General features: G+C 34.6%; 2 protein-coding genes across 4 annotated transcripts; one reads left to right on the forward strand and one right to left on the reverse strand.

Moving 5' to 3' along the window:
- The first annotated feature begins 4,828 nt into the window (after positions 1-4,828).
- Positions 4,829-8,152, forward strand: LOC132625892 (transcription factor JUNGBRUNNEN 1-like). Its single transcript, XM_060340502.1, has 3 exons — positions 4,829-5,181; positions 6,042-6,367; positions 7,673-8,152. The coding sequence occupies exons 1-3, from the start codon at positions 4,953-4,955 to the stop codon at positions 8,099-8,101; spliced, it is 984 nt and encodes a 327-aa protein (XP_060196485.1). The 5' UTR covers positions 4,829-4,952; the 3' UTR covers positions 8,102-8,152.
- Positions 8,153-9,026: 874 nt separating this feature from the next.
- LOC132602008 (KRR1 small subunit processome component homolog) lies at positions 9,027-16,406 on the reverse strand. 3 transcript variants are annotated; one of them, XM_060315041.1, is made up of 13 exons: positions 16,253-16,406; positions 15,561-15,773; positions 15,092-15,168; positions 13,649-13,759; positions 12,850-12,918; positions 11,557-11,613; positions 10,949-10,987; positions 10,674-10,778; positions 10,475-10,557; positions 10,293-10,374; positions 9,794-9,937; positions 9,628-9,702; positions 9,027-9,514 (listed from the first exon to the last, which is right to left on the reverse strand). In XM_060315041.1, exons 2-13 carry the CDS (start codon positions 15,757-15,759, stop codon positions 9,392-9,394), a joined length of 1,164 nt encoding a protein of 387 aa, XP_060171024.1. In that variant the 5' UTR covers positions 15,760-15,773; positions 16,253-16,406; the 3' UTR covers positions 9,027-9,391. The 3 variants fall into 3 exon arrangements, with proteins under 3 accessions (XP_060171024.1, XP_060171029.1, XP_060171034.1); XM_060315046.1 differs by lacking the exon at positions 16,253-16,406 and adding an exon at positions 16,104-16,212; XM_060315051.1 differs by lacking the exons at positions 15,092-15,168; positions 16,253-16,406 and having other exon boundaries at positions 15,561-15,692.
- Positions 16,407-16,938: the final 532 nt, after the last annotated feature.

The following is a 16,938-nucleotide window of genomic DNA, read 5'->3' on the forward strand; positions in this document are numbered from 1 at the left end:
TTGCCCGAAGTAGGCCTATCAACCATTTTCGCAAAACGTTCAAACCTTCAGTTTTTTCACTAAAGATCTATTGACATGAGTCTAACCTTAGTTCTAAGATACGGGGTGTAACAGTAGCTTTTGCGTAGATCCTATATTTTTACTATAGAAAAATAGTAAAGGTAGATATTATTTACTTACGAACCCACATACAGAAATAAGCGGACAGTTCAATGGTAATGCAGAGGCTAGATAAGCTCTCTCTTTCCAGAGATGTGGGTTCGAAACCCCACCAGTGCCTATGTTATTTCCCTTTTTTGCTATAATAAGCAAGATTCTCTTTTAATTCACTTTTCAAAATTAGAAAAACGTATAAATTGAACTCGTGCAGTTCTTTTCCTTTGGGGGTAACTTTTTCCCCTTTTGCTATCATACAGATTATTATACAGAATTTCTTTTAACACTTTATATTTTAAAAACAAAATATAAGATTGACAAATCAATAAGCAAAAAGCAAAGCAAATTCTCCCGATACTTGCTGCTACCATTCTTTTTCATCGTTTTCTTTCACAAAGGGAAACCCAAAATTAGATTTTTCAAAATATATTAAATACTGATACTTGTCCGTTAGTTTGATGGTTATTATCAGGGGTGGCTCAAGGGTGAAGCTAGTAAAACCTTTACTTTAGCCCCCTAAACTTTTGAGGCCCCAAAATTTTTATAGATGAATTTTATGATTTTATTTTTTCTTAGACAATATTGAGGATTATAAAAAGAAGTACAAAATTTTGTACAATAAAAGAAGAGAAAAAACTATCTACTTTTTAAGAGCGATATTTAGAAATTTGAACTAAATTACTCAAAATCTTCATATTATTAAATAAAGTTTTGACAACAACATCTAAGGTAACGTATTTAAAACACATGACTAGCATCTTATTAACTTGAATTAATCTTCACTATTATAAATATTAATAATAATGTTACTATGTGAAGTAAATGCAACAATTATTAACATACCGTACACTAATGTTCCAATATTTATAAAAACTCACAAGAAACATCAAAAGATTTTAACCCCCAAAAAAAAAAAAGAGTAGAAAAGCATACTTATCATAAAAAAGTTAGAAATTCGAAAGAGAAAAGTAGGTCATAAAACTATTGTCTCATATAAAGTGTACCAAAGCTTTCTATAAGTTAAGCATACATCATCTTCGGAAAAAACCGATAGGATAACAGGTTATTTCTTTTGCACCCAAGGGCTAATAAAGTGGGTTGAGAAACGTGAGGTCTCAGGTTCAAATCCCAACAGAGAAAAAAAAAAACACTAGGAGTTTTTCTCCCATCTGTCCTAGCCTTGGTGGACCTGCTACCTGTTGCTAGTGGGAGGTGGCACGTAACTCGTGGAATCAGTCGGGACACCACGGTTATCAAAAAAGAACATAAAAACAGGTTATTTGTTTTGGACAGATAATATTTGGGGAGCTAACCTCTGTACTGAGGGAAGAGAGTTGAAAAGGAACTGACTTCAAGCAACCCACTCTCATTCCAGGAAAGATCGAACTTTTCAATCTTCCAATGGTCGATGCTCGGATCATCCCATGGCTTTGGCTTGTCATGTTTTCCCTTGTGCCTCGGCTTGACATTCTGCTCTTCATTAACATTTAAACTCTCCTCATCTGCCATTTTAGTTATTGAAACTGCCCCTCAATTCCACAAATTATTAGTTCAAAGTAACACTACAATCCAGACATAGTATTCATAGGAGGCGGAAAGTGCAAAAAGCAAATAGGGTTCCTGCACTTTTAACTGTCAAGGAAGCCCTTCAAGATAATAAAATATACATATTATAGAAAGGGTTTCAGCCTAAAAAGGATTTTTTTTTTTAAAGGCAAATTTGTAACTTGGGCAGATACAACAAAGTACAAACTCAGGGGAGGAATTAGATGGGGCAATTTGAGCCCATATTTAGAAAATTAGCCCATATTTGTTGGATTCGTTGCGGCGCCGATTATGAAGTGAATATGTATTTGTAACTTCAGACGAAGTTTGGTGTGTTGTTTATGATTAAAAACTAGTAGCTATGAACTAAGCTCATGTTTGTAACCTATTGTGCCATTAAATTTGATGGTTTAATGAGTTAGTGTAGCTTACCATTTGTGCCATTTTGTGCCCATGTTATGAAGTAAGTCCAGTTGGTGAGCCTTTTGTTTTTTGGTGTACCAACTTTAATATTAATGAAGTGTATAATTGTTGGTTTGTAGGGATCCAGTAGTTCAGTTGGTTGACTACCTGACTTTCACCTTGTTGGTGAGGGTTCGAATACCCACATTGTCATCTCCTCCCTATTTCTCCTTCCCCTACCCCCTATGTAATAAAAATAATATTATTTTTTTTAAAATGTTGGTTTAGTTAACATATTTGGTTCATTTTTGTTAGAGGTACATGTATACTTGTGTACCCATTTCGTTTGGTTCATTAACCACTGTACATTGCGACTTATCCCAAAAGAAAAACTCTTTATTGGTTTGGTTTCAGCTTAAAATTCATAATTAATATGCATTAGGCCAAGATCAACTGGGCACTCAAAGAGGTACAACAGTTCCAAAAGCAAATATTAGTGTAACTGAAGGTAAAAACCATAGAATTCTGAAGGGACTAGGGTTGTATTATTTTATATGATGGGTAAACGAGTCACGGGTCATGGGTTAAAATAATTGGGTTTTGGAGTCTATGTGGAGCCTACGTGGCAAATAATATCGTTGTACTTCATTAATATTAAGAATCGCATAATATCATTGTACTTCACTTAATTTGATAATAATAAGAATATTAAGTTCTATATATGCACCGAAGCAGGGGCAAATTTATGTTAAAATTTTGGGGCACGTGACCCATCGCCTTTCTGCAAAACTAGATATCTTATGTACATATTTTCTAGAATTGATTTAATATTATCTGATGACACCTATGCTCCAAAAAGGTCTAACGTACACTTTGTTAAAAGTTTAGTTATTTACTAAGAGGAACAAGATCAATTCCCACTTAGTGAAGTTTTTTCTCTTGTTTAGTAGTGCAAAGAAATCCTAGATTAGCCTCTCCACCGAAGAATTTAAAAATATTACATAATAAAAATAGAAGAGTACATTCGAGTTCAGTTTATCTGTTTTCCTTCAATTAACTTTTTGCATCTAAAACGAGAAAATGGTTACATCTCTCGGCTCTTTTAAAAAAAAAAAAAAATCTCCATAATTAACTAAACGTGGCAAATAAAATTATTTTATCACATAGTGTGTTTTAATTTCCCTCTTTTCAACTTCCCCTTCCTTTTGCATTCCTTCCTTACTTAGCAAGCAAATCAAATCAAATCAATATTAGGTTTTGTACGAATTTATCGATATACTTTTCAGTTTTCAATAATTGTGGCTGTTATTAGCTAGTCTCCTCAAGGAATAAAGAAGTTTCTAATAATTTGTTCTCGTGTAATGAAATTGAGTCATGTTGTCCTTATGTAATAAAGTTCCATTACAAAATGTTCACTCTACTATTCAAAATTTTCTAGAAAAGTCACGTATCTTTTGTTTGTGACATAAAAGTCACTTAACTATGCCTATAGCACTCAAAATGTCACTTAACGGCCGAACATATATTTTACCCTCTAAATTATCAACTTTCGTTGTTTTAAATTTTTAATATTATGATATCTTTTTATTCTATATTTTTTAATTTGTAAGAGCATATGCAATTTTGCGGTTCGAATGGCTGCCATTGAAATGCCTCATACAATGAGGCCGGAGGGGCAAAATTTACTTAGCAGCAATGAGGATGTAGCATTTGATCCCTCGAGAACCGTTTACTCTTTAAGATGTAATTTGAAGCATTGTCACATGAGAATGTTCTTTTAATGTTTTAAGAGTTGAATGAGTATTTGTAAACAATAAAATTTGGAAAATAAAGTTAACGACAAGAAAATATGTGTGGTTATACGTGGTTCAAATTTAAAAAGCTAGCTAAGTATAAATATTGATCTAGAATTAATTTTGTCACAATTAAAATCAAATTTAGGACTGCTATCGACACTTAGCAAGATTCTCCTCCCTAGCTATCACCGGGCACCGGCCTTGTCCAATTGACATGCTTTGCCGGAAAATTATAGTGTAAATAAGTTTTAAAAAAATGCATATATACTCTATGCTTAATACCCTTAATTTTTTTTCGTATATTTACTTTTGTAATTTGTATTTTAACTTCCTTTAATGAAAATCCCAATTATTCTACTGCGTGTCATCATATGCAACATATGAAAGTAGTAATATGCAACTCGAATCTCAAATTTGCCTCATCTTGATCAACTAGTTTCTCTCCCCCTATTATGATGATTCACTTGAGTTTGTTACTTGGAGCAGAGGCATGTCTAGCTTACAAGGTAGGGGTTCAACTGAACCCCAAACTTTCGACGCGAAGCCTAAATTTATGTGTAAAAAATTATTAAAATTGTAATAAATAGTAGATATGAATCCCTAACTTTAAAAATATAATGGGTTCAATGCTAAAAATCTTAAGATTGAACCCATAAAATTAAAATCTTGAATCCGCCTCTGACTTGGAGGGAGAGGGGGGGGGGGGGGGGGGGGTTCGTGGGAGATAAAGATTAAAGAATAAGGTCCTTTGACACATGTATGATGCTGATCAGCAAAAAGTCTTTACGCTCTTCTATAAGCTTTATAATAATACTACTTGTCCTTTCAATAATGTTGTTTGTTTGGGTTTTCCTGTATTTTAAGTCAAGGGGTAATCACTAATCAGATTGCGTCCATTCAAATATGTTTTGCCCGTGAAACAACAAAGTCAATCCTCATGACTTTGACCAAATTAAAGAACACAGTCTTGATATGTATAAGTATATATAGAACCCTACTCACCACTTTATATAATTATCTTTCAGAAAAAAGAAAAAAAATAGAAGAAGATAAATGATGGAAATGGAAAAAGTAAGCAGCACAGTTACAAATAATTGCAACAAATTAGAAGCAGAAGATCATGATGAAGATGAAGATGTTGCACTTCCAGGTTTTCGATTTCACCCGACAGATGAAGAACTTGTAGGGTTTTATCTTCGGAGGAAAGTTGAGAAAAGACCCATTGGCTTAGAACTTATCAAACAGATCGACATCTACAAATATGACCCTTGGGATCTTCCAAGTATGTGTCTACTTAATACTATTAGTACTTTTTTCTTTTTTCTTTTTTTTTTTTGTTAGAACTTATAATTCCATTTTTAGTTTTCTCCAGTTCTCTCCCCTATTAAGTTTCCCTAATAAGGTTTTCAGGTTAATGAATGGAAAGCTAAACAAACATAGATGTTAAGGGTCTGATTGGCATGAAAATATGTCATTTTCTAGCGTTTGATCAACTGAATTATCATTGACAGTTCCAAGAAAATCCACACAGTGATCCAGAAACGTTTTGTATCTATACATATACATCTACGTTAAACCGAGTTCAAAATGTTTGTAGCAACACGTTAGATAGTATACACAAATTTAAAAAGATAAAGGGAGTGAATTATTACAACTTTTCAACAAAATACTCATAATTGTTAAATTTAAAACTAATACTTCTATATGATCACAACAGAAGAAGATTTGTTGAAAAATATACATTTGCATGTAAAGATCTTCATTCTTCGCTAAAGCTTGCTATGACTATAAATTTCGATTCGTTAATTTGGTTGTCAAAGGCATATATAGGAGAGAGTTTCTATTTCGAGTGAATCCAAATTGTACTAGAGAAGTGCTAGTAGATATGCTCAATGAACGTAGCAATACGACAGAGATCGAGTATAAGTTTTGTGCACTAATAGCGGCAAATTTTCTTACACCATCAGGTTAAATTAATATACAATAATAACACGTCATCACTAGTTGCACTGATAGTGTAAAATAGTTCATGACACTATCTGCGTATACAAAATAAATGCTTAGATAAAACTCTTCTGCGTCATAATTACTTGCAAATTTGTTTTTTTTTTTTTTTTGATTGATGTGCATCTTTGATTTCAGAAGCTAGTAACAACAATGGAGACAAGGAATGGTACTTCTATTGCAAAAAAGGAAGAAAATACAAAAACAGCGTAAGACCTAACAGAGTAACGGCAGGTTCTGGATTTTGGAAGGCTACTGGTATTGATAGACCTATTTACAGCTCTAATATTACTAATGGAGATCAAGTCCGCAAATGCATTGGCCTAAAGAAATCATTGGTGTACTACCGTGGCAGTGCTGGAAAAGGCACAAAAACTGACTGGCAGATGCACGAGTTTCGTCTTCCTACAGAAAATGATAAATCAACCAAACACCTTGATGCTAACAGCATTGCTCAAGAAGCTGTAAGAAACATTTAATTCATACTAGCTCCCTCTATGCTTTATTTTATGAGGCATGATTTTCTTTGACACGAAATTTTAAGAAAGAAAGAAAGACCGATTTTTGAACTTGTGATGTTAAGCTTATGGTGAAATTCCTATGGTTATAAAAGAATGCCATTGGGTATAAGTTAAGAAAGTTTAAACTTTATTAATTATTATCAAACATAGAAAGAATTCATTTTCTTAAAATGAATTACTATTAAGGAAATAGTGTCATATAATTGAAGCATAAATGTTGTTGCACTAGTACTTTTTTGCATCGGAATTTTCCTCAATGACATGCAACAATTGTTTGTTGTTGCCAAAAATATTTTTGACGATTACATCAAAATCAGTTGTTGACAAATGCCTTCCTTCTTCTAGTACATATAAAATGGAATAAAGGAAATACTGTTCTACCTACCCCTTCACTGAGCTTAGGTCATCAATAAACAAGCGGACGGATTATTTTCAAGTGCAAGTTACAAAATTTTGTGATATTATGGGCGTAGCTTATAATTTAGCAAATAAAATTTTCAGCCAAAATAAGCATTTGAGGCATGTACTATTTGGCCTTGCTTATAAACGAAACCCAAATCTTCAAGTTTAAGCATGCCAACATGGGATTTTATAGATTTTATAAATCGATATACTCCGGATTGTCTTTATTTGCTTTTCTTTGAGCTAAGGGTCTACCGGAAACAACCTCTATACCTTTCAAAGTAGGGTTAAGATCTGCATACGCTCTACCGTCCCCATACCCCAATTGTGGAATTACACTGGTATGTTGTTGTTGTTGTTGTATTAATAGATGTACGTTTCTTTAGTCTAATAAATTTGCCAATATATCAGATGTTAAGAGCTGGCATATACATTTAACTTATAATAACTGGCCTTTCTTTTACGTCATTCGCCCATGTTAATTCCAATTAAATTGGATGACCATCTCAGATCGATAGTTTTTTTCCAAATTTTTTGATAATGAGCGCGTGAGACTTCAAATAGGACATCTCTCTAGTATCATATTAAATTGTGTAAACATCTCATTTGAAAGTTTAAGTTATTAGAAATGACAGTTTATTTACTAATTATATATCTCCTATCGAACTCATGTTCTCTGTTCTGGTACTATCTCGAAATGTATGACCATTTCAGGTAATTAAAAGTTCAAACTATAAGAGAGAAAACAATTTTATTTACTTAATTATATCTTTAATAATTAATTCTCGTGGATTAAAGTGAAATCAGAGTTCTAACACAAATATTTTTTCGTTTATTATAATACAGGAAACATGGACTCTTTGTCGAATCCTGAAACGAAATGCTTCATATAGGAAATCAATACCAGATTGGAAAGAAGTAGCAACAAAGCAGCGAAATGCAGTTGTTAATATGGATGCAGGCTCCAAAATACGCAATAATAATATTGATTCTTCAAATAATTCCCAGATTTACATCAGTTTTAGCTGTAGTCCAGTGATTAAGCAGAATACTTATAAAGACAAGACAGTACTGCCCTTGATTGATCATGCTGATATAAAAACAAACAACCAGCAGTTTGTAGGGCAACAAAGTGATGAAAATATTCAATCTACGGCTGATGCAGCATCCAATTCGAGCTTACTGAATAGTCCTCTGGAGTTTAACAACTGGTTAGAGCATGGGAACTGGGATGAACTTAAATCTATTATGGAGCTTTCTCATTTTGATCCTTAGTTTTAATTTTCTACTAGAAATTATGGGTAAGTGAACAACTCACATTGTAATATACCGATCAGATACATTTTTTATTTTTTTTGGATTTAACTCATATACACTAACGGTTGTGTAAAGAATTTTTAAGCTATAAGTATACTTTGACATATTATAGCAAGTTATTTGCTTTTCAGGTTACCAGTCATACTTATTTATGAGCAGTTAATTGTATACTTGTAAAATAAATTAAAAAGTAATAATATCACAGATGAAAGCAAGAATTAAAGAGAGATAAGAGAAGATTTTCCTATTGCTTCCTAGTTATCATTTTCTGTGCCTCTATTTATACTATTGCATAGATAGTTATAAAAAAGTTGTCTTAAAAAATAACATTGATCATCGAGATCATAGAGGAGGTTATGGAGGTGCGGAACAAACACAATCGCGAGACAATACTGTAGTTTTTTTTCTTTTTTCCAGGTGATCTGATAATAAAAGATTGTTTAGTAAAGACTAATTGGTGTTACATGGACTAGGCATACATGTTGGGGTTTTAGGCCTTTAAATCGTGTTGAGACTTCAACTATGCTTCTATTTCTCCGTTTTTTTATTCATAAACAACTAAGCTATTTAAATTATCTATGCTTTACTAAGGCTAATTGACTGACTCGGGATGGAACACATGCGGATGCTGGCAGTTTTTCTAAGCCTCATTTGGCATTAAGCCTATGTTTTAGCAAAGATCAAATGCTATTTGAACGATTAATGCCATAGGGATGATTCGAGTAAAACCAAAACTTGATTGGATTTTTCTTCTCCTCGAATAACCCAACAGCATATCTCTTGCAAAGAACAGAAATTCGTTTCATCTGTTGCAACTATAGAAGCTCTTACATTTCCCTACCCATACACAAATGAGATGATGATGAATTACATGAAACAAAGATTAAACACATAATAAATACTCCAATTGATCAGTCTGTTCAAATTACTTGTGACACAAAGCAACGCTATTAATCAGTGTCAGGTACACAAAGCAACGCTATTAATCAGTGTCAGGTACACAAAGCAACACTATGGACCTCGCTATCATCGAAACTAAAAGGGGGGAAATTTCCAAAATCCCCAGATACTAGGACTAGCCAACCGCCATGCTGATGACATGGAAGGGGAGGTCCTCCAGAATGTTAACGTAAATCTGGTAAATGAATGAAGATACAAGACAGTGACAAGACAGACATTTACACATCTGCAAGTTTTACAGAATTTCTCCATCAATCATAATCACCAACAGCCAATAACAATCTTTTCCTACGAGGTGGCTTTTCTAGAGCTCTTCGATTTCTTTTTAGATGGCTTGCTGGAACCTGCAATAAATTCCTGAGCATCAATCTTGTCAATTGATTTTTGCTTCCTGAACTCCTTTGCCTTTTTCTGCAGCAAGACCAACACAAATGCATCATGTCATTAGCAGTCCAAGAATCAAAGTCCAGATACAGAAGGCTGCAGATTTTATGTATCTATGAAGAGCATCATGGGAATAATACCTTCAATGTCGATGCCATGGCAGTGACATCATCCTTATCCACGTTGGACACATCTTGGTTATGTGTTTTTGATTCCTGGAGAAGTGCGCACAAACAATGTTTAATAGAAAATGCATATATGCAGTGCAAAAACACTATGTCCTGATGAGATTATGTGAACACAAACCTCAGGTGGAACAAAAGCTGCTTCTCGTTTTTTCTTGTTTTCAGCAACCTTCTCAGCCTGTTTTACTTGCTTCTCTTCCCACTGCTTTGCAAACTTCTTCTTGTCGCTTAAGAAGTATTCACCACTTTCCAGTTGTTGATCAATCTACAATCAAAAAGATTATATATGTTGAATTAAATTAAGAGAGGATATATCTTAATGGTTCCCTGTCACCATAAGAGAAGATGAGACAATTAAACATTTAAAAACAAAAATAAATAAACCACAAATCCAGTGACGCCAGTGAGATAATAGCGAGCAAGGCAGTAGCAGGATACAACAGAATAACTATTTACAGCACCACGCCAGTAATTGCCTAATGACAATTACACGGTACTTGAATGTAGAGCAGAGGGTTTTGATGCTAAAACTCCACATGTCAAATAGAGATATAGAAAAGAAAGAGAACAAAAAATATGGACAAAAATTGGGCTCCTCTAGAACCAAAATGACAACTCACCTTACTAGGTGGCTGAGGAGGTGGGAAAGGCGTATATGGTTTCTTTTCTTTGGTCTTAACTTTCTTTTGTTTAACGTTCTTCCTGAATGGACAAAGACGAACAAAATAATATTCAAGCTCTCAATTGGTACTGCAGATTAAAAAAATAATCCAACACAACACCATATGAAAGGATGCCTTACTTCTTAAACTGCGGAAGAAATCTATCCCAGTTCTCACTAGCAAGAGCTGGATTTTTTGCAAGCTCTCTCTTCAGCATGAGGATCTATGGTCGAAGAGATACATCAGCAAAAGTAAACTATCAGAATTTTAGCCAGAACATAATAAATAGCCGAAGACCCCATGAAATTCATTTTAATTATCATGCACTTGCTCATTCACCTTGATATGATGTAATGGATGCATCTTGTTCTGTATGCAGTCCTCTACAATCCTCCTTACTTGCTTTAGACCTTTAAAGGAACCCATAGCAGCAACTGTGTTTCCCTACTCAATTTTAGGCAAGATTCAGGTTTGTTATCAATTTTGGCAAGAATATTTTATATCATGTACTTTAAAGAGTCAATGGTAAGGCAAAAACTTTAACCTAAAAGAAGAAAGAAAAACGGCACTAAATATGCAGTTTACATGTTAAGCAACTTATAATACGAGCATACCTGGACAAGGATATAGCAGCCGGTCAAAATTTCCAGGGCCTACATCCAAAGTGAGATATATCAGGCTATGTGGCAGAAGGTAATAACTCAGCCTGATGTGTCAGACATTCACCAACATTCAAACGATCTATATCTCTACATTCTATAGCTAATTTGGTCTGGATGAGTCGCTGACGCAGGTAGGAGGTAGAACTAAGCCTCATGTTGTTCTGGTCAAGGGTCATAAGTTTACCAGGCAATACCCATGATAAACAACTAATGTAAAGGAGCAGTAAAATCATTGCTCACGATAAGATAAACTATGCACTCTCTAGAAGTTCAATTTAATTGTTTGGCAGTTCAAAATCACATATTCATTATTATTGATTCAAGGATGAATATTCTGGGAAAATCTTCCTGTTGGAAGTTGGGCCATCCACTATTGAATAAATAAGTTATCATGACAGGTAGCAAACACAGTACAAATGCTCCCCAGTTCATGCCTGGTCTAAGCAAAGAAATAAGAATACTCCTTGACGAAATGGTCTTGGTCAAGAGAATGATATTTCGACAAAAATGATTTTATCGCAGTCCTACATAACAACAACGCAATAGAATGCTCCACTAACCTTCAAAGTTGACGAATTGGGACCCACAAGATATTGTCTGCGTTTAACAAATCGGTCCTGCAAAAAACAAGCATTTTAATAACATGAATTTAGACAACGCCGACCAACCAAATGCACATGACCATGAATACCCACAAATCCATAATCTAACAACAAGTATCACATCCCGTTATTACCATTATTTGTTCTTAGCTTGATTCCAATTTATAAGATACTTTCCTTTTCTGGGACATTAATGTTTGACACTATTCGACTAACAATACTATTCTATATAACTCGTACAACGTTCAAGCATTCGAGCTTTGAACTTTTATGCGAGGTCTCTCCTATGAAACTTCCTTTGCAGACACTACTTGAATATTTTTTGCACTACCACTAATCTAATATACAAGTCAATTAGCATCTTAAACTCTATATCTAGTAATACACTGTCATCTAAAATGGAATGGACGAAGTAGTATTCTACAAAAAGCACCATTTGGTTCACCCCAGGAGTTAGCCCACTCATGCACTGTACTTCTCCAAAGCTAAATATGTACCTTACCTTTACATCTTGCTAACAACTTATTTTCTATTTTGATAATAAATAACAAAAAGCCAAAAAGGGTGACTAATGACACCCACGTGTTCCAAGATTTATATGAAATAATCTAAAGCTTCAACTCTTCGATTAATATGGATGCCCAAGTCGAAATAAGAAACATAATCTAGGGGAAGAAAACAGAATTTAATCAGAGGAAGCTAAACCTTCTTTCATATTTGAGTTACAAATCTCCCAAACATAATAGGTGTAAGAAATATAGTTAATAACTTAAATATATCTTATAAGTTAAGTCCATCTTCATCAGTACCTTTGATATGATAGTGATAATCCACAAGGCAAAAGGAACATATCACACTCACTGTACATGGTGCAATTCAAGATGCCTTTGTGAAGAAATGGTACAGAGGCAAACCTTGAAACAAATCGCATGCTAAGGAAAATGGAAGTTGTCTCTTCAAGGCGTACTTTTGGGAGTGCGGGCTGGGTGAACAAGTAGAAGTGTGGACGAGTGAGGGGGCCTACGAGCCCTCTCATACTTGTCGGAAAAATATGTAATATTGTGAATGAGCATACTTATCAAAAAGTGTGAATATATAGTGAAGGGGCATTTTAATTCAACGGGCATCCAACAAAGTGTTTGACAGCCACAGCAATGCATGTTCTCATTAAAATCATCCACCAGATAAAAGATAAAAAATGAAATGCATGTACTTAATTTGAGTAGGGATGATTAGATGAGCATCACACACCTTGTTGCGAACCATGCTACCGATCTTGATGATGTCACATTGCATCTCATCATTCAGGATTTTGACAGCCTGCAAAAGCAAATTTCGTTTGGAATTAAACAAAAGTTGAAGAGACTATTGAATGATTGAAAAACACACATAAATATACCGAAGCAATCCTCCAACTTAACATTCAAATTCCAGAGGGGAAACGTCACAAGGGATAAGAACAGCAAATTTGTCGATAAAATAACTGTATATCTTTTCTCTTCTGTTATACCACTGATGGTGGAAAGTGAAACAAAAATAAATACTCAAAGTAGGATCGAAGGACATTGAACAATATGCAATAGGTAGCTGAGTGCAGATCTGCTTTCTGCAAAACAAATCCAAGCAGAAAGAAGATGACTGATTCAGATGAACAAATAAAGTGAAACCTAAATCTCAACTATTACACAACAGTGTCTCAAGAAATTCAAGTACCAAAGCCTCCTGTATAACCCTTACCATTTCACGACCATTCTGATTACGCATAAGACAGCTGCTGGTCAAAATAAACATACATCTAGCAAATAACGCTATAATTCAACAGATACATGACAAGTCAAACCTCTCCTGGATCACTGATAAACAAAAAATCAAGACTTTCCTGCTTTTGAAACAAAGTGAGTACTATTCCATAACTAGAAGCAGGGCTCAATCCTAAAACAAAGTTATATACTGATTACTACTAAAAATTTCTAACCAAGCATTTAGCATGCGAAATACAAAAAGAAATCAACGATGATGAGAAACAACAGGGATGGAAAAAAATAAAAACCTGAGGAGCAGGGACACTTCTGGACAAAAGTTTTATCAAATCCCTAGCTTTTACAATAATATAGGGATCCCTTGTCTTCATAGTAGTAGAAACTGTCATGGATCCTTCAACCTGACCAGCAACAGAAGAAAAAACAAACAGATAATACTACTTGCAAAAGTGCAAACCTAACATTAATGCTCATTAGAGAGAGAGTGGGAAAAACAAATTCTGGAAAAGCAATATTCTAATAACCAGTCAATGTAACAGTGTGTGATGCTTTTGAAGTTGCTGATGTATCACAAAAGACTTAGAATATTACCAACATACCCTGTTAATGAAATAAATTTCTTTTTGGTACATACTTTCTCTATATAGGAAACCTTTTTCTCCAAAGCCCCTAACATTGAAATAAATATCTCAGATATACATGCTTTCTCTATGTATGAAACGTTTTCTTCCAGAGCCCCACCTTAATATCAATTGACATAAGTAGATAACTAAACAGGATGTTGAAATATGACAAATAAGCAACCTTAATCCAGTAGCACTCAGGAATCTTTTTTTGGATAACGTGAAGTAGATATCATTAAAATAAGAACCAGGAAGGTACTGAGAAGAGTACAAGAAAAAGCGGGTAACAAATCTTAACTGTCCCAAATAAAAAATTGTGACACGCTATCTAACATATGACCCTTAGGTGACGTTTGGTGTATCCGGGTATAAAGTTTGGGATTAAATCTACCTTGTGTTTGGTTGAGGGTATTAGCTAAAACTAGGATAAATTTTATACCGCAATCATGGTAATATTTATCCCATATAGAAGGTGGGGTTATTAGCCTGGTTACACTCCCATTATAATCCTGGTCATAATCCCAGGATAGCCTAGTTTCTGAACCAAATGACCCCTACACCATAAGTATGGGTTTTGTGAACATCTATGCTAAACAAAAGAAATGTGAGCAACTCAAGAATCCTGTTAAAAACTTGAGGTTTATCCATAGCCACTTGCAATGAGGAAATCCAAGAAGCTTCAACAATAACTTAGATTTCATCATTCTAACTCAGCACACTCATTATTGTATGAGCAGTTGTAATGCCCTAGGCAAGGGCCCCCCATATTAGTTACCGAGGGAGTTAAAAAAAGAATCAATGTTAAGCCTGAGTTTGGGTGCCCCCATCAATAAGGTTTAACTCCAGATTAATACTGTTTAATTCAGGATTATGACATTAAGCACTAGTTAATTCAGGAATGCATTATCCTACAGTTAGCACAGAACAATTTTAATTCTTGCCAAAATACATGAGCCAGAGGTAAGCAACCTTGGTTCTCAAGTTCGCATCTATGAGCTACCACCTCACAAACTAATAAATAATACATAGTTCAAGAAGTATGCTGATAGTTGTAGACAGCAACGAAATGCATGCGTGTGAGAAAGAGAGAGAGGGGTTACAATGAGTTACCAAGTTAAGTTCACAGGCAATCGCATGCTCTTTCAAGGCACCTTTTACAATAGGCCAACACTCTTGCAAATATTTCTCTGATAAAAATGCTCAATTATTAACATACCGTACACTAATGTTCCAATATTTATAAAAACTCACAAGAAACATCAAAAGATTTTAACCCAAAAAAAAAAAAAGTAGAAAAGCATACTTATCATAAAAAAGTTAGAAATTCGAAAGAGATAAGTAGGTCATAAAACTATTGTCTCATATAAAGTGTACCATCGATAAAGTGGGTTGAGAAACATGAGGTCTCAGGTTCAAATCCCAGCAGAGAAAAAAAAAAACACTAGGGGTTTTTCTCCCATACCTGTTGCTAGTGGGAGGTGGCACGTAACCCGTGGAATCAGTCGGGACACCACGGTTATCAAAAAAGAACATAAAAACAGGTTATTTGTTTTGGACAGATAATATTTAGGGAGCTAACCTCTGTACTGAGGGAAGAGAGTTGAAAAGGAACTGACTTCAAGCAACCCACTCTCATTCCAGGAAGGATCGAACTTGTCAATCTTCCAATGGTCGATGCTAGGATCATCCCATGGCTTTGGCTTGTCATGTTTCCCCTTGTGCCTCGGCTTGACATTCTGCTCTTCATTAACAAGATTTAAACTCTCCTCATCTGCCATTTCAGTTATTAGAACTGCACCACAATTCCACAAATTATTAGTTCAAAGTAACACTACAATCCAGACATAGCATTCATAAGAGGCAGAAAGTGCAAAAAGCAAATAGGGTTCCTGCAGACATAGCATTCATAAGAGGCAGAAAGTGCAAAAAGCAAATAGGGTTCCTGGAGTTTTAATTTTCAAGGAAGCCCTTCAAGATAATAAAATATACTATAAAAAGGAAAAAAACAGAACTTGTAACTTGGGAAGCTAGCACAAAGTACAAACTATTTAAGAAAAATGCTGAGGAGAAATAAGTAGAAACGAAAGTAAGTTGTTCCATATAGATTGATATTTTTCTTTACCAGTAAACACTGTGATTCACAACAATTAACAAGTTCCCTTATTAAAAAGGTAGAAAGAAACACAGTTTGAGCAGATAAATTGGATTTCAAATCAGCAAAATGAATTCAAGTTACAACAACTAGAAGGGAAGTATGAGTAGCTAACATACCTGTGTTGGCCGCGTACACAAATAGAGAAAGAGAGAGAGGTACCGTTCTTAAACCCTTTGCGGATACATAAGAGGGAAAAGAGCCTGATTTACCCTTACTTTGATAAATAGTTCATATTACCCCCATTATATTATCAGCTCATTTAAGTCACTGTCGTTACAATAGTTGCAATATTTACCCCAATTTTTAATGCCTATCCACCGTGGACAATGGCTTGGGCCAGGCTTGTCCACTGTGTCCCATTAAAATGCCACATAAGGGGCCACATCAGCAATTCCTAAAATTAAAAGACCAAAGGATGCCTTCTTCTTCACCATCAAAGATAAGAATTTGTTCCCATAAATAATCCATTGTTTGAGTTCGTCAGGTGTTGTAAGATGGAGTAATTGGTTACAAAGATATAGGCATACACTATGTGATCTTGGTTACAAAGATATAGGCATACTACTTCAATGGTTCAACTTTAATGGTGACGTGCCACGTGTGTTAATTGATAATTGAATCAATGGTGGCGTGTGTTAATTGATAATTGAATCAATGGAACTATTAATCCAGGGAATTATGCTAAACAAGCTATTTAAATGGTATTACTAGAATTCTTTGTGTTAAAGTTGCACAAGGATAATCCACTGGTATATTACTCAGTATTGGCCCATCTGCCTCCTTATTAATTGGTTTTCTAAAT

This window comes from Lycium barbarum, chromosome 1 (assembly GCF_019175385.1).
Source record: "Lycium barbarum isolate Lr01 chromosome 1, ASM1917538v2, whole genome shotgun sequence".
Classification (NCBI taxonomy): domain Eukaryota; kingdom Viridiplantae; phylum Streptophyta; class Magnoliopsida; order Solanales; family Solanaceae; genus Lycium; species Lycium barbarum.